The following is a 21,136-nucleotide window of genomic DNA, read 5'->3' as shown; positions in this document are numbered from 1 at the left end:
AAGTGTTTGAATTTTTATTTAAGTGGATCCTGAATACACTAATTAGTTTTAAGCAGTACTCTCCACCTTTTCTGTAGGAAAGTTGCCCATATTGCTTCTTTATCTCTAGGTGGAAGCTTCCAGCATCGTGTCTTAATACACTTTAAAATATCTTTCCCTTAATCCAGTGTAACACATCTATATTCATGGAGAAGACAAACAAATTTTGTTGAAAAACAAAATTTGCAACAACATTTTCTGGATTCCCACTGCTGATTTCTTTTTCTTTTACAGAGGTGCCTTATTCTGAGTATGTTAAACATTTCTGTCTTGGCAGACTGTGACCATGTCTTTATCTCTCTATTGGTGTTTTTAGAGCTTTACAGGATGGTTTTAGCAAGGCAATAGTGTCCGAAACTCTTCTTCACAGTGATCTCCTTAACCAAAGTTCCCCTAAAAGTGTTGTTCCTTTTATTCAGGGCCGCCTTGAATACTGATATCTTCATCAGTAATGATACTAACACTAAGGTTACTAGATTTTAAAAAACAAAGATTTAAATATGTCATAATTCATATGTCATAATTCAAAATCTCTTCCTATGGATCTATCTACTCCATTTCTTGTAATTTTTCTCATGGGATTTCCTGAAACCCAGAGTCTTTATAATTACGTTTATTGTGATATTGGCTTGATAGTCTCTTGATAGCCAATTTTTGGTAGTTGTCTGATACAGCACTGGCTTACAAAAGCGTTAGCAAGCTCTTACTGGGCATCCTAGTTATCACCTAACATATGTCTAGGCAATTTATTCACACAATGCACATGAAACCCCCTTTTGACATAACTTACTATAATAGATGACTTTAGAAATATACATTGTAAAAATACTAAATGAACAATAAAAATATACCGTAGCATTGTTTCAAATAAAGAGAAAAGGGGATAGCTAAGAAAGCAAACTTGGGTACTGTTCCTTCAGGAGGCTTTGCTGCTCTGCCACACAACTGTCTCACTACAGTTTGAATATATTAGTAGGTATACATACCTCATATGTATGTATAAGTTCTTCAAAAAACATTCTTACTCAAGACTAGTTGCAAAATAACTTGGATATGTCAACTGCAGGCACAAAAATAAGCTACTTGGGCTTGGACTTCTGTTCATCCTGCAGTACTTTCCTACTCAGAAAAGGCAGCAGTACTATATTCTCTCAAGCACAAAGCTGGTCTCTGGTTGATTTCTGAATGCAGTATCAGCATTATCTTCATTTTCATAATTATCATGAAGAAAACAATGGCTTGAGTTGAAAATACAGATTTGGTCCACATATTATTTATTTTAAACTAAATTAAGCATAGGCCAGATGACAATAAGGCTAAGATTTCTAATCGATATCAAAACAAAAGCTAGAAAAATACCTAGTGCTTATTTGTAAACATGTTACTGCACACCTCCTAAAAGACGTGTAGGATCTCCTGGGGCTGCATGCTTGACTTTGTTCATCAGACTGTTAGATTCCATGCAATTCAGGAGATATTTGCTGAATATCACAGAATGTTCAGCAGCCTGCCTAAAAAGTTTATATCTATATTGAGCATTTGCCTACCCACTGTTTTTTCTGCTACCATTTTGGGGCAAGTATTCTTTCAGTCAGGAGAGAACAGATCATTGAGGGATCAGGCAAGCCTACCATGAATAGAAAGAAAGTGATATTGATCTCTATTTTTAAACAATGGTGATTCTCCCATTTTTGTGGAGATTGCACATTCAGGGGTCACAGAATCACAGAATAGTTGAGGTTAGAAGGAACCTCTAAAGATCATGTACCCCTACCCCCCTGCTCCAGCAGAGGCACCTAGAGCACGTGGCACAGGGTGGAATCCAGGCAGGTTTGGAAGATGTCCAGAAAAGGAGACTCCACAGTTTCCCTGGGCAGCCTGTTTCAGGGCTCTGTCACTCTCACAGGAAAGATGCTCTTCCTCACATTAAGATAGAACTTCCAGTGTTTCACCTTGTACCCATTACCCCTTGTCCTATCACTAGCCATGACTGAGAAGAGTTTGGCCCCATGTTTTTACATTCTCCCCTCATGTACGTAAACATATTGATCAGATCTCCTCTGTCTTCTCTTCTCCAGGCCAAACAGGCCCAGCTCACTCAGTCTTTTCTCCTAAGAAAGATGTTCCAGTCCCTTAATCATCTTTCTTGATCTATGCTGGATGCTCTCTAGAAGTTCCACATCCCTCTTGTGCTGGAGAATTCAGAACTGCAGCCAATACTCCAGGTGCGGCCTCACGAGAGCTGAGTAGAGGGGCAGGATCCCCTCCCTTGACCTGCTGGCAACACTCCTCCTGATGCAGGCCAGGATCCCATTGGCCTTCTTGGCCAATTCTGGTCCCAGAGCACACTACTGACTCATGGGTAACTTGGTGTCAGCCAGGACTCCCAAATCCCTCTCTGTGGAGCTTCTTTCCAGAAGGTCAACTCCTAATCTGTACTGGTGCCTGGGGTTATTTCTCGCCAGATGCAAGACCCTGCACTTGTTGAACCTCATGAAGTTCCTGTCTGTCCAACTCTCTAAGCTGTCTAAGTCCCTCTGAGTCAGCCCTCTGCTCTCCCCTTCACCTGCTCTTCCCTTTCCTGTTCTGCCATAACCCCCATCTTTCCCCTTTCAGGTCTCAAAAGTAGGGAGGATAAATCAGATGAAGAGCAGTGCTTTGTTCCTACAGCCTCCTTTGCACAATGCAGGAAGAGCCAAATGTCACTTCAGATTAAGCAGGTCTTTTGTGGCTGAACATAGTACAGGCACTTGAGACTGATCACAGACCTAGCAGAAGTAAATGAGGAAGAAGTTACTGGCCAACATACAAGAGGAAAAGTCTCACCCCCCATACAGGAGTGGACATAACTTGGACAGTAGCAATGCCAGTTTGAGGGACAGACCAGGAAGACACCAGTGTGAACACTTCCTGAGTCCCCTCTCCAGTTTGTCACCATCTGTGAAATGTAGGGCTACCAAGATTGATCCAGTCTACTCACAGTGCTTCAAGAAGGGCCACCAACAAAAGTATGCAGATTCGGACAGTCACTTGGTTCCTGCTCAAAGCAACCCAGCAGTGTTTCTCTACCTGTAAGTAGCTCTTTTGAGTATATAGACCCATATATCTTGGCAAATCAAGTAATGAAAAGAATTTACAATTATCTCACCAAACAGGTATTTTCACTGCTACACATAAAACATGAAGCAAAAAGTCCAGCCTATCTCACAATGTAGGACTTCCAAAATATGACCCCTGCTTACCTGCAACTACAGCAAACAAGAACAAGGACAAAATTGCCCCTAAAAATATTTGGGCCAACATACCTGGGCATTCCCCATTACTGCAGATCCAGATGCCACGTCGACAAATGCTAGGAAACATATCATTGCAAGTTAGAGAAGAGAACATGAATTCAAATTTTATGTTGCATTTTTTTCCCAAATAATTGAAACATGAGCCACTGTTTCACAGGAATTAGACCAATCCCCAACATACTTCCCATCTCTCCTCATCAGAATAAGCAAATAATATTGTTCTACCTATTCTCCTCATGAATTGTTTTCATCATTCAACAGGAGTTGTTTTTGGCAGTGCGCTAGTATGAACTGGACTGGTTGTAAGACATCAGAACTTCATTTTTTTCAAAGCTTTGTGCTTATCAGTTTTCAACTACATTCCAGTGATTTGGAAGGAGTTTTAAACAATATTCTCAAGGTATTCCTACTAATATGACAGGATCATTGAAAAAATAAAGTTGTAAGGAACCTCTGGAAACCACATAATACAACTCCTCATCTAAAAGCAGAGTAACTTCAAAGCTAGAAAAGGTAAATCTGGACTTTGTCCATTTGCATTCTAGGAATGTTCAGAGATGAGGTACCTTTCTGGTTACCTGTTCCAGTGCTGCATCAGTATCAGGGGGAATATTTTTTTTTCTTATGTCTAAATGGAATTTCCCTTGTTGGAGCTTGTGCCTCTTGACCTCTGCACCTCTGAAATAAGTTTGGGTATGACTGCTGTCTTTCAAGTGCCTGTGTGACACCAAACTAGTCAACCCTAAAATCTAATAAATGCAGTAAGTTTCAAAGGTTTCAAAGGTAAGTTTGAAAAATTTTTTATTATTCTTTCAATCATCCCAACCTTTAAACATCATTTGTGAGGAGTCAAATTATTTGGGATAGTACAGTGCAGAGTGGAAGGAGCACAGTTCTACATAACAGTATCAAATCTGAATAGCAGGAAGCATTTCGGCAGCACTGATCTCCCAAGAGTGCTATAGTTGAACAATGTGGCCAAGATCAATGCTGCAAAGGGCTCCAGGGAGAAAGATAAAATGCTAATCTCATGGTTCATACTCCACGACACATGTGCAGGCAATGAACAGCTTCTGGTTGACTGTAATGACGCATAGACTGTTTTTCTTCAGCATATGGTAGCTTTAATTGAGCCCCTATTCTGCTGTGTAACCGGAAACATATGGGTACAGTCTTGGTTGAACTCTTTCCACAAATACATTCACACTTATACATACATACCAGCTCAGAAATACATTACTCATTCCCTTTCCTTTTTTTGGACAGCTACCCTTTCTCCTCTGACTGGCATTCACAAGTGAAATGAAAAATCATGAGCCATGCAGCTGGGAAGATTCATCAGCTTGCAAGCAGTTTCAAGGACATGCGTGAGCTAAGTCCTCTTGGAAGGAAAATCTGAGCTGGGTGTAAAGGAGGTTAGATAAATATAGGAAGTCAAAACAAAGACAGCACTGCCGACACGAACCAGACATGGGAACCTGCCAGTTTGTCTTATCCACAGGAAACAGGTAGTTTTCTACTATTTGAAAGAGTATGACCCTCACATTGTTCTATCAGACTAAATATCCTTTAAAAAGCAGAGCTGATTTTCTCTTTCTGAATGGCTCTTACTTCTCAGAAGGGGCTGGCATTTCCAATCAAAGACCAGAGGCCTTTGCCAAAGAAAATCACAAAATATATATGGAGAGAATCACAGTTACCAAATTGGTGTGCAGTATAGCAACCTCACTGGAGAAACACTGAATTTACCATGAGTTGCAGTCTCGGGAGATGGTGAAGCCAGGAGGATAATGTTTGCCAGAATGGATGCAGGAACATTCGGAATTTTCAATGCAGTGTTCACCATCAAGGAGCTTCCCCTCTGAATAGATCAGGTCACAGCATATATACATGCAAACACAAAAGGACATAAGCACACAAGAACAATTAGATTTTCTAGTTCTTCATACACTTCTGAAAGACTTCATATGCATTGTTATCCATAGTTAGCTATTCTCAAACAGCAATTAGGAAGATGGAAGCTTGCCAAGAGGTCTCTTGGGGATTGATAACTACTTTCTTTCCAGAGCCATCTCTTCCTCCAGAATGCTGAAGAGGGCATTTCTGGTGCTTTAAGGGGAGTTTTTCACTCAGGCAGTCCCTGCATCAAAATATGCATGTGGGAGCATACACAAGTCAAAAATTGGGAGCTGCAATCCAGACTGATCAGCCAGTCTGGAAATCTGGCTGTTAGAGAAATACACTCAGGATGCTGTATGAAAAAGTGTGGTCTGCAAAGGGTAAAACAGAGAAATGACCAGCAGTAAAAGATTTCCAGATAGGTTTAGTGTCTGTCATAACAAGACAGAAGAAAAATAAAGGAGAAAAGCTGGACAACAGAAAAGCCTAACAGATATTGCCTAGGAAAAAGAAGAAAGCTGTTATAGATTGTATACTTTTAGCTGCTGTCTTGTTTATTTTGTCAAATAAATATGAGGAAGGAGCCACAGATCAAGTTCTGAGATGAATGAACACCATGGTTGCAGAATGAAACACTTGGTTTCATTTGTATATAATGCCAGAAGTGAAGGAGCTAACTTCCCAGTTTGCACCCAACTGCTGAAGTTTCCATACAACAGAGCTGTAATTACCTATTCTATATATAAAATATTCTGCTTTACAAAGACCATCTAAGGCACAGAGCAGACATAAATCATGTCCGAGATTGTACTGTAAGTTTGTAGTGAAAGAAATGGCAGGTTTCTTTCTCTCAGATCCCTGTATTGACAGATACCTGACATTACATATTTTAAAAATAGCTGTTCATCAAAATATTTCGGGGCTCCTTCCACCCACCAGCAGAGATTTTGGCCCTTTTCCTTGGCAGCAGCAGTCACCACTGACACTAAGGCACGGGTAAGCTTTTCTCCTACTCTTTCTCTACCACTGCCTGGAATGATTTTTGTGTTAAGAAAGACCCTTCCAGGAAGGGCATTTAAGTGAAGCATGGCTCTTGAGAGAGAACAAGAGAACAGAATGTCTGTCATTTTTTCTAGCCATTGTAATTCTATTTACAGCAATTAAAATAACTGTGTGGTGCATATAAGAAAATAAGACGTGTTCATTGAACAGATTCTTTTTACTGCTGGAGGGAAGCTAAGGAAAAGTATAATCTTCACACCAAATCTCAAATTTTCCTATTCATTCTGTCTGATCTTTATGGGTTTTTTTAAGAAACTCAGGTAAAAGTCCTTCCCTGTTACTTGTGCATTAAATACTGTAATAGCATGCAGAAAATTGCAGGCAGAAATAAAACTCAGTTCATATCATTGTGTTAAGTACAATAGACAGAGGAAAAAGATGGTGAAAAAACACAAGTTCCAGCTGTGCTGCCACCTTTAAGGCAATCTCCAGGACACCAGGATACTAGTACTAATTAAAATTGTTCATCTGAAATCCTGAAGATCTCTGAAAGTATGATGTGAGTTATATATTTAGATTTTTCCCTCAGAAATATTGTCAGTATATCTTCTGCCTTTTCTTCCTGCAACAACTGGATGCTTCCAAGCAAAAGCAGTGCAGAAAAAAAAAAAAAAAAGTTATATTAGTGGTATTGGATACCTCACCAAAAAAAAGAAGGTGATCCTAGCATATTAGATGGTGCTGACGTTTCACAAAAAACTTTAGTTTGTAGCTGGGTTGAAGAAATGGCCCTTTCAGGGAGGGTGCATACAGGCAGTACAAAAACTGATCTATTCTAGGGCATGGCCCCAGAAATTAGAAACATTTCTGATTTCAGGAAAATGTAAAGGAAGACACAGATTTTCTTCTTCTAATAAAATAGGTAGTGCCACTGCCAAATGTTTCTTTGTAAACAATTCAATAAATTACCAGGGCAGCTGCAGCCATCAACACATTGTCCATGACACACTTCATTGATATTCAGGCTCTGGCAGGTTTTGGCACAAGGAGATACACACTCCTTATATTCCATGCCAACTGGACATCTTGGCCCTGCAACAATTAAAAGAAATTAGAAATACAAGTTCCTCAATAACTCTTAAATAAACAAATCCCCTTTATTATCAATAACTGAACCAGAAAGACACCAGAATAGGTCACCTTCTCTCTAGTCAATGATTTCTTTAAAAAAAAAAAAAGATTAAGAAATGTTTGATTTTCAGTTTATTGCAGCAGCAGCATCTGTTAGCTGTTTGAGCTGTTTGAGCTTAAAACCAATTTCTTTTCTAATGAGTCGACTCATTAAATCAAATCATGTAAACATGCCAAAAAAAAATCCTTCTTCTACGATACAGAAATCAGAAGGATATTAAAAGATGCTCTTTTTGTTGTTCATTTCTGTATTTCTGTAATTAACTGGGGTTGTCCAATGGAAGCATGTGTGTAATTGAACTCCCACATGTTGGGTGCAAACACAGCCTTTACTCTCTATATAGGCAATCCATTCCAGTCAATGGAAGCATTTCCACATTGCAAAATCTTAGCAGAGGTGTGGTAAGTATCTGTAACCTAGGCAAAACTTGACTAATAAAGACAAATTCTCACTTCCAAATTTTTGAGCCAGCAAAGGATGACAAAATTGTCATCACCAAACCAAGTCAAATCTTTCACATGGATACATGAGTACATGTACAGGTACAGTTTGAACAAAACCACACATCTGAACTACATGTGAAATAGTTTCTGAACATCCTAGTTTATAACTTTGTGTATTAAGTAAGTATTCACTGACACTAATAAACCATGCAGGAAACTGCAGCAGCTCAGGATCTTCATTCATGGTTCAACTAATCTTTCTATATGGAAAACAAGTACTAGAGAAGTGGTGTGTGATGAGAACCTAAAAGTGAAAGTAAGCAAAGGCACTTCATGTAAATACAAGTGAAAGGCACTTCAGATTTTAACTTACTTGACCGAATCTACGCCCTAAAATGCACCACATGCTCTCGGCTGCAGCATTTAGATGAGAAACAAGTTAGACATGATCTCATTTAGGACAGATAGCTTAGGAAAAAACCCTGTCAACTTACTGCAAGAGCTCTCTTCAGGCCACCCATCCAAAATCACTCCTTCATGAGCACAGCTTCTTGCATAATCAAGGAACACCGAGCAGTGACAGTCCATGTGCTGAATACAAGCACAGATGTCTTTTTCACAGAGCTCAATATATGGCTCTGGATCAACTCGATGGTGGCATCGGGAGAAAATCAAAGATGTCCTTAATAGCTGGCATGTTTCCATAATGCCCTGTACGACAATTGAGGTACCAAAAGAAAAGAAAAAGAAAAAAATGTGTTGATTACTATAGGCTTATGAAGAAGAAAGAAAAAACAGCTTTTGCAAGCAGACTGTTGCCAGTGTAAAATAACATCCTGCTTGGTCTCATAATTAGCAGTGATCTACATCCATTCACCCACTACATCCACACATTCACAGAGGTAAGTTAATATACTGATTAATGTACAATAAAGAGCGTCATATAAGAAATGTTTCACAGAGAAACATGTCAGTGGATCTCCAAATGCAGGGAGATGCAAAGAACTGCTTACTACCAGGTCAGGAACCAGAGCCTGTGTCTGGAGTTCCAGAGACATGAACAGCCAAGAAGATTTATTCATTAAGAAGAAAATGGCCAATCACCTTTTGATAATGAGGTATCAGAATAAGTTTTTAAATTACACTGAGTGAAGACTAAGGAACCAGATGAACTCATTTCACTGCACTGCAATGTGCTCCTGCAGTTTGCTCTCACGGAAATATGTTCCATATGCATCCATTCTTCTCTTTCTCACTTCTTGCTGCATGCTGCTGTAGGTCTTTCTTGCTTATCCAATGCACGAGTCAATTTAACTTAAGTAAATAGCAGAAAAAAAAAATCCAGTGACAAAGAGTGATCTTTTTATGCTCTTCTAGTGAATTAAATCAACTTGGTGGCATCTAGCACAAAGTGAGGATAGACAGCTGAGATGAAGGGAACAGTACAGACATCTCCATTTTGAATCCTCCTGGATAGCAGCCTGTTATACCTAGCTGTATATGAAATGTAAGTTTTGGGGTAGCGAGAGCAGTTGCTCAAGTTGAGTGGTTCAGAAGAGCATGTTATTCCTCAGAGCACCTTACCAAGTGCCTGAGATGACAGCATATAGGAGTTGCTGTGTTAAGGGGAAAAAAATGAATAAATAAAAAGTTGTTTTCATTTACTTTGGGGGAGAAATGTGTGAACATAGGAAGCAGAAAAATACAAGGAGCTATTGAAGTAGAGCGTCAAGGTGATACACACATGGCTACATATGGCTCAGAGCCATGTAGAAGATGAAGAGTAGAGCAGGGTCTGATCCAGACACTACCAAATGCAATACTACCAAATGCCCTTAGAGGGACCTTGTTAATAAATTCTCTTAATTAAGGTAACGGTCTTGTTTAAGAGGTAATAGACCTCAGCTGTTTTGTTGCAGTGGAACTCAGACTCCTGTAGAGTCTGTATAGTCTACTAAATCTAAGGTATTGCTAGAAAGTAGAGGAAAAAATCTTTTATTACTATGTTGATTATAAATCACTGAAGGCTCTTTTTATTTTTAATCATAATCAACAAAGAAAAACATTTTAATTTTTTTTCCTGTAGAGCCCCTTGTTATTGTTTAGTAACAATAGACTGAGTTCTAGTTGATTTTCATCAAGAAACTGATTGTCAGAAATCTATAAACAGTACATTTTCTCTAGCTAAAGATTTAACTGCCATTCAGATTTATACAAGAAATCATAGCTAAAATATTTTTTTTCAGATATAATCTTGTCAATGTGTTGTGATGAATCAATAGACTTGGACCAAAACACAAGAAATTCCAATTTGATATAAGCAAAACAATGTTTCCCCCTAAGGGGCACTCTTTTTTTTTAAACACTGGAACAGGTACCCAGGGAGGCAATGGGACCATCATCCTTGGCATTTCCAAATGTCACCGGAGCAACCTGAGCTGGGATACCCAGCTGTTTCATGCAGGGGAGTTGATTAGAAGACCTCCAACAGTACCTTCTAGCTTAAAAGATTCTGTGAATTATTCTTATCTCCTTTCTTTTCTTATAGACTACTGGTCAGGTTGAACTAATGTAGATCTCTATTCTTCAACTAAGAAACAGTGCATATATGTGGAAAGTATCAGAGACTGACAGTCTTATTCACTGCAGTAGTATGTTCTTTCCTACATTTTACAGTCCTAGAAGTTGTTCCATATAAAGAAAGAGCCATCTAATAAGAACACCTTGCAAAACCAGGAAGTAAATCTTCGGGATGAAGCAGTGATTAGAATAACGTAGTCTGTAAGGAGTAAAACTACCAGAGCAGAGAGGAATATTTGAAAGACAGGTGAAGGTCTTGAAATTACTTCCTTTATTACAATATGAATTCTATTTTGAGTGATTCTTTGAATGAATTGGTGGGACCCTAGCACTAGCAACTTTAAGTAACTTACTGACCGGCTTTCTTCTCCACTCCCACCACACAAACCGTAGGTGGAATTTTACACATTCCTCCAATTTCTGCAGCGTTGCCTTCTACCACTGCATGAGCTGAATTTATCTGGTTCTTAGCAGTTGCCTTTAAGAGATATAACCTAACAGCAAAGGAAGAAGGCAGGAAGACTCTCCTTTCACAAGTATGTGAAACTGTCTCACATTTTCTATGATTTAAAGAGGTATCACACAGAATCTACAGAACTTGTCTGCTCCAGAAGAAGTGGCAAGAACCTCCAAAGTAAAAAGAGGTAGGCATCAGGACCTATCCCTGCACCTTTTTCCCCAGTGAACATGGATAAAAGGACAAACACTAGAAAAGAATGTGGCCAGACCACACACAGTGTACCACAGACCACAGCTGGGACACCTCCTGTTCCACCATCAGCAGCTCAGGCTGACCTCTATGTTGCCAGGCAGAATTAGGATTTGTGTTCTCCTGTACTCACTAAATCATCATTTCCTTGCCCCAGCCTCATCAAAAACTTCATCTCATGTTAGTCCATACCTTCAAAGTTTTCAGGCAGACTTGCCTGAAAATTCAGGAGACTGAATCTCAAATTGCCCAGAACACTACACTCACTGCCTCCAAAGTCTATGAAAATCAGGGAAACCATTTTCAATCTAGAAAAGATTTTTTCTAGGCTTTTTACCTTAACTACATTTCACAAAGATATTAGAAAGCATCCCTTTAAGGATGATCTTAGGGAGCTGTTCTGATAGCCACCACAGTGGGGGAAGAAAGGGCAAAGAAAACTCCGTATCTACACTGAGTGGGAAGCATGGCAGAGGAGGAATATCCTGAAACAAAGCTATTGTTTTCCTCATCTAACAGCTGACTGCCTCACAGAGAGAGGGTGCAACGTGGGGGAGATTTACATTCCTAAAGTTGAAGCAAGCAAACAAGTCAAGTTATTAAAAAGTTCTAAATTCTTCAGCAGGCACTCATTTGGCTGGACTTATATTAACAGCACTGTATTTATTCTTGCACATTGAATTGAATAAATTAGGCCAATGCTTGCAAACTCACATGACAGAGAAGCTAATTTCATGTAGCTATTATTTTGCTGGAAAGCAAACTTTATCCAATCTACATAAAATTCAGATTAATTGTAGACTGGTGTTCAGACAGTTCTTCATCCTGCATGACACTCCCTGGCCCTAGATACAAAACTGGCATTTTCTAAAATAACACTTTTTTTTTTTTTTCAATTTGCAGCACTAATACCAATAAATGCTACTTAAATAAAACTTTCTCAAGTAATATCGAAAGCTTCTTTTGCAACCACTCAGACATTATGCCAAAAAGAAGTTTTTTGGCTGGTTGATTTGTTGGTAGTTTATCTGTTTGGGGAGTAGAGGAAGGAGAAGGAGTAAGAAGGTAAAGAAGTTGAAGTTGAGAGAGAAGAATATGCAGTATGGTTTTCAAAAGAATTCAGACAGAAAGGGTAAAGAGAAAAAATACCTAAGCTACCTGGGGAATAAACAGTTTGTTTCTCAACACCGCATGCAGGTAAGTCATAATACGCAACATCTGAAATCATAGCTCCAAAGAACTGGGCAGCCTCATGCAGAAAACCTTGAACTAGCACTAGCCAAAATCAGTTGGAAGCACATACAATTATCAGGTCAAGAACAGCACAGTCAAAAACAAACAAACAAACAAACAACATCAAAAAAGCATAGCTGCATGCTGTTTCCAGACCTCCATACATATCTTCATTGTAAAAGAAGTATTTTTGTTCCTCTGCACAAAGACTAGCAAACTGACTTCAGGTACAGGAAGCCTGATGCCAGATTCTCTCTTGGAGAACCAACCTTCTCTGCAATGTCAGATGAAATGTTGCATGTGTTGCTTGGAGTCTGCACTCTCTTGCATCGCTTACGTTCACTGTGCAAAGCCCAAGAATTTGCAAAATCATAACTGTTTCTCACAAGAGTCCCTGTGAACCAAAAACAGGAGAAGGATAGAGCTGTTTAGCAGGCTGAGTATCAAGTTGTCATCACTGGCTGCTGTGAATGCAGTATTCTGGTAAAAGTCACTTTAAAAAATCAGAGCAATAATATCAGAAAAATTTGTATCTCATATTGATTTACCATAGCAACCCGTAGTCAGTGATCTGAACTGACTAGTCCAGAAAGACTCAAAACCAGAACATTTCTATATTTTACAGTATATATAGAAAAACATACACACCTTCTTCCATTTTTTTTAAGAATTCATTATTTTTAAGCCAAATTTTTTGAATTAATAAAGTTCACCATATCCATTTCTGTTTCTTTAGTGAGGCAAAGGAAATTGTTTAAATTTGATAATGTCCCAGCTAAAAACTGGATAAGAAAACATTTCTCTGTGATTTTTGCATCACAGTAATTGAGCAGTGTTCCAGAAGGCCTTAGGAAGCACCTACAGGCACAAATCACTGATGAAAATTGCATTGAGCCAAGTGCTGTACACTATGTACAAACCCAAGAAATGTAAAAAGACTGTTCCCAATCTAAAGAATAAGCATGAAACATACACAGAAAACACTATCAGGGTTGTAAAAACACCATCAGACATTTATGGATTTTTTTGGACGCTAAAAATTACGATTTCATAAACATAGCATAAATTAGCCCCACAGCAGAAGTCAACAGAAGAAGATTCATAGGAAATGATGAGAGGTAATTAAAGAAATGGATTTTCCATCTACATGGCAAGAAATGACCACAGGAAAACCAGGATAAATAAATAAATAAGCATTTAGGAGAACCAAACCATTTATGTTACCACATATTATGAAGATCAAAGTACTGACAAAATTTAATCTCACTGGAAACATAGCAACAAATTAAATACACCTTTTGAAATAATTCTGTTTTACACTCATAATTATATAAGAAAAGACAAGCTGTGCTCTGTAGCAGTGTTCCTCTGGCTCTGCTTACATGTTCATGTTGATATTCCACCCTGAAATCCTTGTTTCCTCGTAACTTAGTCTTTGAAGGTAAAATCAATTGCTAGCACTGCCTATTGTTTTTCCATTTACACAGCCTTTCTCTGTTAGATTCTTTTATTCTATGGTGACAATAAAATTAAACATTCATCTATTTCTTTTCTGCAGCATTTGCATTACATATATTATTTTGCTGCATTCTCTGATCAATATTTTCAAGAGAGGTACTTTAAAAAAAGATTTCAAAAACTTGAAACATGCTCTTCAAATTCTCTTGTAGTCAGTGTCTCTCTGTGTATCAGAAGGTACCATGGAAAGTACTCAGCCACTTAAATCAAACTACATAATATTTGGGACAGGCAATATTTTGTTGATGTGCGTTTGCTCAATAGGCTCTCCGGGTTCTCTCCCATGTAAGACTCCTGAACATGCAATAGTATAAATATATAACAGTAATGAATTCAGAGATATCAATCAGCTGTATATTTTTCTGATGTGATTTTTCAACTATAGCCTTAAGTAATCTATGCCAAGAGGTAAAGACTGGGGATTAATTTCAGCTTTAAAATGCTAATGTTACAACACATTTCACACATTTTTGTCTACCTGTTTTTCCCCAGATATTTTGCTCTTAACAGTAAGCAACACCATCACTGAAGATACATGGTATTTTACTTACTATTATTATTTATAACTTGGAATAATACAGGTGCAGTAGAACCTGTATTTTCATAGTACAAACTAGAATCAGGCTACCACTGAATTAACGACTTTACAAATACAAGGTAATAGGCAATCCTAATTCCTGAAAAGATAAAAATAAGACTGAGAAAGGTGAGGGTATAGGAGAATGGCTCATGTGAACTAAAAGCTGCTCAGCACAGTTCACAAAATAAAGTGGTAACAAAGTCAAGCTTCCCAGCCATTCAAACGCAACTCTCCTGAGCTCTAAAGAATTTCAAACAAGAGGCAACAAACGTTTTATGGATACACTTCATCTACGAATACTTAAGAACATCCTCAATATTTCACAAGAGATAAATACCTGTAGATATTTTCTTGTCGGAATTATTCCACTGCCCTTTCCACTGAGTCACAAGCACTATGGTTTTCTCACCAGACTGAGAGGGTCTCTCTTTAGAGGATCTTCAATCCAAGAACTGTTCTCCCATTTTCCAGAGAGAAGCTACAAGATGGCTTCCAAATTCAATAACATAGACTTGCTCCCCAAAACTACAATGTAATTAGATAAACAATGTATGATAGACAAGGAGATGTCTAAATATATCTATATAGATATATATTTTTCCACAGATCAGTGTGGAGGAAAATAAATACCAGAGATGTAGGGTGACATGGAAGTTTCACTGACCATCAGAAAAATTCTAATATAAATTTACCCCTCATTATACAGCAGCTCTGGGATCACTTACACTCTTAAAAAGCATGGGTCATGAAAATACCTTATTTCTGTGGAGTCATTTTGTAGAGTGACCAAATCTCCAAACCATGCTGCCCATGGCATGCCATCTTAAAGAAAGTGGTAATTCTTAAATACTTAATCTATGCTATGAGCCTTAAGAAAACTTAAAAAAAAAAAAAAAAAAAAAAAAAAAGGAGAATTATCTCTGGAATGTTCTGAATGCTGCAGGCAAAGAAAAGAACTGGCTTCTGCAACTAGGGTTCAGTTTCACCTGAAACTTAAATTGCATTCTTGCATTCTGCTAATGCATATGAGGAAGAAGGAAAGGAACGATGGCGTAAGGGAAAACATAACAAAAACTGCCAAAAAAAAAAGAAAAAAAAAAACCATGGAATTAGTTAAGCATGCAGGTGGTTCTATTAACGGTGCATTCAGGGATAGGGCAGCTTCCTTCTCTGATAGTGTATTTCCAATCACATAACATAATTATCTTCTTCTGTGTGGAGTGCTCCTTTCATGTTTTGATGATGTGTGATTTGATTCTTTTTTAAAAGGTCTTTTGGCTTAGCTGAGCAGTCTTCCCCCCCAGGTAATGAGATGCTCTAAATTGAATTTCAGCCTGTCCTGAACCTTGATCAATTTCTGCCCCACTATCTGATATATCAACGTTTCAGATGTCTCTTTCTCACTTGCTCCCTGCCTTCCCCCATCCCTCCCCTGTGCATTTATGATGTACAGCCTCTTTTGTTTTGATTTTGTTCTTTTTATGTTTAGTAATGCTTCTTTTTTAAATAACCAAGTCTTTGTAAAAACATTTCCTAGCTAGTAAAGCTATAAGAGCTCATATACCATGTGTCTGGAACCCTTCACAAAGCCTGGATGGGATTTTTATAAAGCACTGGTTTTGTCTAAAACTTGACAAAGTATATTGAAAAAAAAAATGCTGAAATGATCTGAAACGAATGCTTCAAAGAGCAGTGCCTGGTATGCACTGTAATAAGAGCTGATAATAAGGGCAAGAAGTTGCTGCTTAACAATTTAGATTCCCAAGGAGCTTGTTAGTGTGCAGTCTGTTTTTTGGATACTTGATGGAGTGAGAAGGTAGCTGTTAAAGGACAAACCAAATCTCACCTTCTTTATGCTTCCCAGAAAATTCCACTCCCTTTGATATTTCAAGTAAATCTCTTTGGGAGAGAGATAACACCAGTTAGCACAGCAACAGCCAGGACTTCAGGAGTCTCATCAAAGATATTGTTTATTGGACTAAGATTTTGTCACTCTAGTTGCTGCCCTTCTGTCTTTGTCCATTTTGAAGAAAACTCACTGACAAGATTTTTATTCCTTTTCTCCAAACCACCCCTTCTTTCCTTTTATTTGCTTTTGCTTTTTCAAGTCAGAAGAGCTACTTCTACTCATCTGATTTTCAAACACATGCTATTTACTTTCTCTTCAGAAAATCATGTCTCTGTAAGATAGGTGGTACTCAAAATCTCTACTTCCTCTTGAAATCTGAAATTGGTTTCCTGCTTGTTTACTTCGCAACTGATTTTCACACAAAGCAATGTGGCAGCAACAAGAGTCTCACACTTAAAGTGCAGGAGTGCTCCTGTGCTCTCTTCCTGAATCTCACACAGATTTTCCACCTGGCCACAGGCCAATAGTTTAAATTCTCCATTGCTCTGGTAAGTCATCTGTAAAATAAATGAATTCATTTGTGCAAGGCACTACAATACTGCAAGTTAACATGTATAAACAGTTCAGTTAGGTACTGAAAAATATGGTTCTACACAAGCAAAATTATTCACGAACAAGATGTGATTAATGCTTGGGATTGAATTAATGATATGATATATTGAATTCATGGACTACAAAATTTCCTCTGCCCTCTCTGGTTCAATAAATAATTAATTAAGAATATGAATTTGAACAGTTTCAATAGAAGAAAGTAAAACAGTCATTTCCAAAACTCAGTGATTAAGCCAGTCTTCTACAAGCAGAAAGTTCTCAGCTTGAATTGAATCCCATAGTATATCATGAATGCGAATTTCTAGTATGTTAGATGAATGCCATACAGTAAATATAGGTACAAGGTGAACCTTCTTGATCTGTTCTGAATACCAATCAATTACAGCTAAAATCCCTTGTGAATATAAGCCCTTTTCTTTTAAACTAAAATGCAAGAAAGTGAGATTATTTACCTAGTCCAAACAAAAGCTTTCAATTGCTTAAAATTTCTTTTTATTTGTGTAGTCACTAAAAGTGGTATATCTTATGTACACCACTATCACTGTAAGCTTGGAATATGCTTTAAAAGTTTCTGATAAAAAGCATTGCACAAAGGAAAGTTGCATACTCATTCATACGCATTTATTCCCCATATGGAAAGAAAACATTACCTGAAACATCTTTCTTTCACTGATACTGTATAAGTTAAGCACACAGAAACAGACACTCTTCAGTGGCATCACAAATTCCATGCTTCAGCAGCTTAAAAGGTTAGAATATGTTGCTAGACAATAAGCCTTTATCCAGAAAGTAGCCATAGGTGTTGTTTTATCATTATCATTAATATATTTATAATATTGGAGACAGATGCCCAGAAAAATGTTTTCTGTTGCTGCCAAGAAAAACATAATGAGATGCTGTATTCATTGGGGCTTTTTTTTTTTTTTCAAAATGAAGTGTGTTATATGAACAAACACAAACATATTGGATTATAATACTTGTGTTTGACTTGCGAAAATGTCTTTGCACAAATAAAAAATAGTGAAGACTCAAATCTACACTCATAATACAACAAATATCACTGTGAGACACTTCAAAGATAAAACAACTAAACAAAGACTTAGAGTACAGGCATACATAATAAGCTAAAAGATCTTGTGCTGAACCTCTATCATTGAACTGTCTTACATTCAAGACAACATAAGGCAATGCACCTAAAGCCATTAATATGCAGCAGGCTTCAGTTATTTTGCCATTTACTCGCATGCGCATGCTCTGGGGAGATTTCAGATCAAATTGTCTGCTTTGTGTCAGATTTCCCCTATTATATTACAGAAATCATTCCCTCTAGCCTGTGCTTGGGATTCCTAATTGTAAAAGGCTAACAATGTTCATAAGGCACTCAAATGCAGTGGGGCTGATGGCTCATGCCAAGACTAAGCTTCATGTTTCTATTATGAGTCAAAGACGAAAATGGTTAGAAAATGTGTGGTCACATCAGAATATGGAGCCTCATCGGTCAGCAAGGCCTGGAAGCATACATAGGATCGCTATAAAGCACCAGTACTCAATTGGCAGGAAAAAAAAGCAGAGGAGAAATTAACTACTTCATTCAGATCTGGAAGAAAAAGATTGGAAAGCGTCCAAGAATTTTCATTCGATATTTTAGATATGTTTACAACTAGAGAACAGTATTGCGCCCTGAAAAAAGACTCTCAAGAGGCAGTTAGCTTACTTCTACTACTGTACATAACAACAAGCAACAATGCACAAAATATCTAGTCCTGCTTTTTAGTCTTGACAGGACACAAATATTTCTCTAAAGGATGAACTGTCAGTACAAGCAACTCCATATCCCATCTTCTAATTTCTAAAAATCTTCTAGCATAGGATGTGCCTTCCTAGTCCTGAAATATAAATCATTAGGGTTTGTTTTTTTTTTTTCCTCTGGAACTTCAATAGCAACTACCTAAGACTATTACCTTCAAAACAGAAGGAGATGGGACCTCCTATCAGTAAAATACTAATTTGAAGGGCTGCCATAGCTTGGGTAACATCACTTGGACTTCCAAAATCTCTGTAAGAGTATACAGAAGGATCTGTATTATTCCCTAAGTGCCATATCAATTCCCAGCTCCAGATGAAACTACAGCATGGAATCCTAAGAGTTCTGTAAGTACAGTATACATCTCTACAGACTATAAAACAAGACCATAAATATACCAAAAAGAACATCTGCACACTGTTCACTAAGTTTAAGCATGCTTTGCTCTGTACCACTTTTATTTACCTTCTGTAAATTGTAATGTCCAAAACCAGCAAGTACTTCCTCTCTCAATGCACCACAACACCAATACATATATAAAATAATAAAGTTCCATACCATAATTCACATTCTCAGAAGCAAGTTGTGTCAAAGAGGTTTTAAACACAGTTCTCTGAGATTTTACAAACTCATTGGCTACAGCATAACACTTGATTCATAACCTCCAGTACTTGCATTCTCTCTCTCTTTCTCTCACTCTCTCCCTCTCTCTCTCACACACAGAGGTCTGGCACAGCACTCTCCAGGGTTTTCTAGATGACAGTCCATAATCTTGGCAAGACTATTGAGTTTTTTCTTTGTGTATTCTACTTACTGAACATTTTATTTATTATAAATACAAATCCAGTCTTGAAATAAATTTGATTAGAACTGATGGCTCAGCCTGATAGTCAAATGCTTTTGCATTATTTCAAGAAGGAACAGAAGCATGAAACACAAGCATTCAATCTACAGGCCACCTTAATGTAACCCTATAGTCCTGCCTGACCAGTAAGCCACAAAACTAAGCTCACATCTTGGGTTGAGTTGACCTTTATCAACCTTCTCAGATCTAATCAGGCTAAAAGGAGAACAAATACGAACTTCAGTGGAAACAAAAAGTTAAACTTTCACAGGCTACCAGCAGACTGCCTAGTTCTGACATTTAAGAGTATTTTCTCTCCCAGCTGCCTACACTGCCCTGCACATGGAAGACAACTGCATTAACCAAATGTCTGAATTAACCAAAAATTATTTTACTTGGAACAAGTTAAAAAAGAAATAGGTCATATGAACTACCCTGCCAGCAGAGCTGCCAAGGTGATAAATAGTGTGTGGGTATGGTGATGCCCCTCTAGTCCCATTCTCTTATAGTGTATCTTCAGATACATGCTGATAAGATCCCCTCTCAGTCTTCCCTTCTCCAGGCTGAACAGGCCCAGCTCTCAGCCTTTCCTCATACAGGAAGAGGTGGAGGAGGAGGACCACCTCCCTTGACCTGCTAGTAACATTCTTCCTAATGCACCCCAAGGAGACCATTGGCCTTCTTGGCCACAAGGACACATTGCTGGCTCATAGTCAACTTGTTGTCTATGAGGACCCCTGCATCCGTTCTCTGTAGGGCTGCTTTTCAGCAGATCAGCCCCCAGCCTGTAGCAATGCATGGGATTATTCCTCCCAGGTGCAGGGCCATGCATTTCCCTTTGCTAAATTTCAGCAAGTTCTTCTCTGCCTACCTCTACAGCCTATCCAGGTCTCTTAGAATAGCAGTACAGCCCTCTGGTGTATCAGCCACTTATTCCAGTTTTGTATCATCAGCAGTCCCCTACCTAAACTTTGCAGCACTGATTATAACCCTCTGAGCTCAGCCATTCAGACAGTTTTCAGACTACCTCCCTGTCCACTCACCTAGACTGCACTTCCTGAGCTTACGTAAGAGGAGGTCACGGGAAACAGTGTCAAAAATCTTACCGAAGTCTAGGTAGACAACATCCACTGCTCTCCCCTCATTTATTCAGATAGTCATCCCATTGTTGAAGGCTATCAGATTGGTTAAGCATGTATTCCCTTTGATGAATCCATGATGACTACTCCTGACCAGTTTTTCCTTTATGGGCTTGGAGATGACACCCATTGCTAGCTAATAGCTTCGTATTTCATGGTTTCTAAAAGTGCTAAATTCAGAATTCTGGGTTTTGCTCAGGAATTAGATGTTGCAATAGCCGTCTTAAAGAAGAAAGGAAGTATTTATTCACACAGCAGCTTCTTAGTACATCAAGATGAGGTAACTAACAGGTTTTGTGGAAACATTTTGCTAGATCAACAAAATCTTTGTGCTATTATTGAATTACCCACCTGGAAAGGTGCATGAGCATACATCAACATATAATCAGTTAGTTTT

General features: G+C 38.2%; 1 protein-coding gene across 1 annotated transcript in view; it reads right to left on the bottom strand.

Annotated features, from left to right (window-relative positions):
• VWF (von Willebrand factor) overlaps positions 1 to 21,136 on the bottom strand; it is a 125,018-nt gene that overhangs the window by 99,678 nt on the left and 4,204 nt on the right. Inside the window, exons 6-10 of the mRNA XM_026033247.1 lie at positions 12,663 to 12,787; positions 8,366 to 8,582; positions 7,206 to 7,328; positions 5,085 to 5,196; positions 3,345 to 3,391 (exon numbers count right to left, since the gene is read on the bottom strand). Coding sequence (XP_025889032.1) covers positions 3,345 to 3,391; positions 5,085 to 5,196; positions 7,206 to 7,328; positions 8,366 to 8,582; positions 12,663 to 12,787 — 624 coding nt within the window. The remainder of the gene's footprint in view (positions 1 to 3,344; positions 3,392 to 5,084; positions 5,197 to 7,205; positions 7,329 to 8,365; positions 8,583 to 12,662; positions 12,788 to 21,136) is intronic.

This window comes from Nothoprocta perdicaria, unplaced genomic scaffold (assembly GCF_003342845.1).
Source record: "Nothoprocta perdicaria isolate Ctin4 unplaced genomic scaffold, notPer1 scaffold_126, whole genome shotgun sequence".
In the NCBI taxonomy this organism is placed as follows: domain Eukaryota; kingdom Metazoa; phylum Chordata; class Aves; order Tinamiformes; family Tinamidae; genus Nothoprocta; species Nothoprocta perdicaria.
Note: the sequence above shows the minus strand (reverse complement) of the source record. Positions and strands in the feature narration are given on the sequence as shown.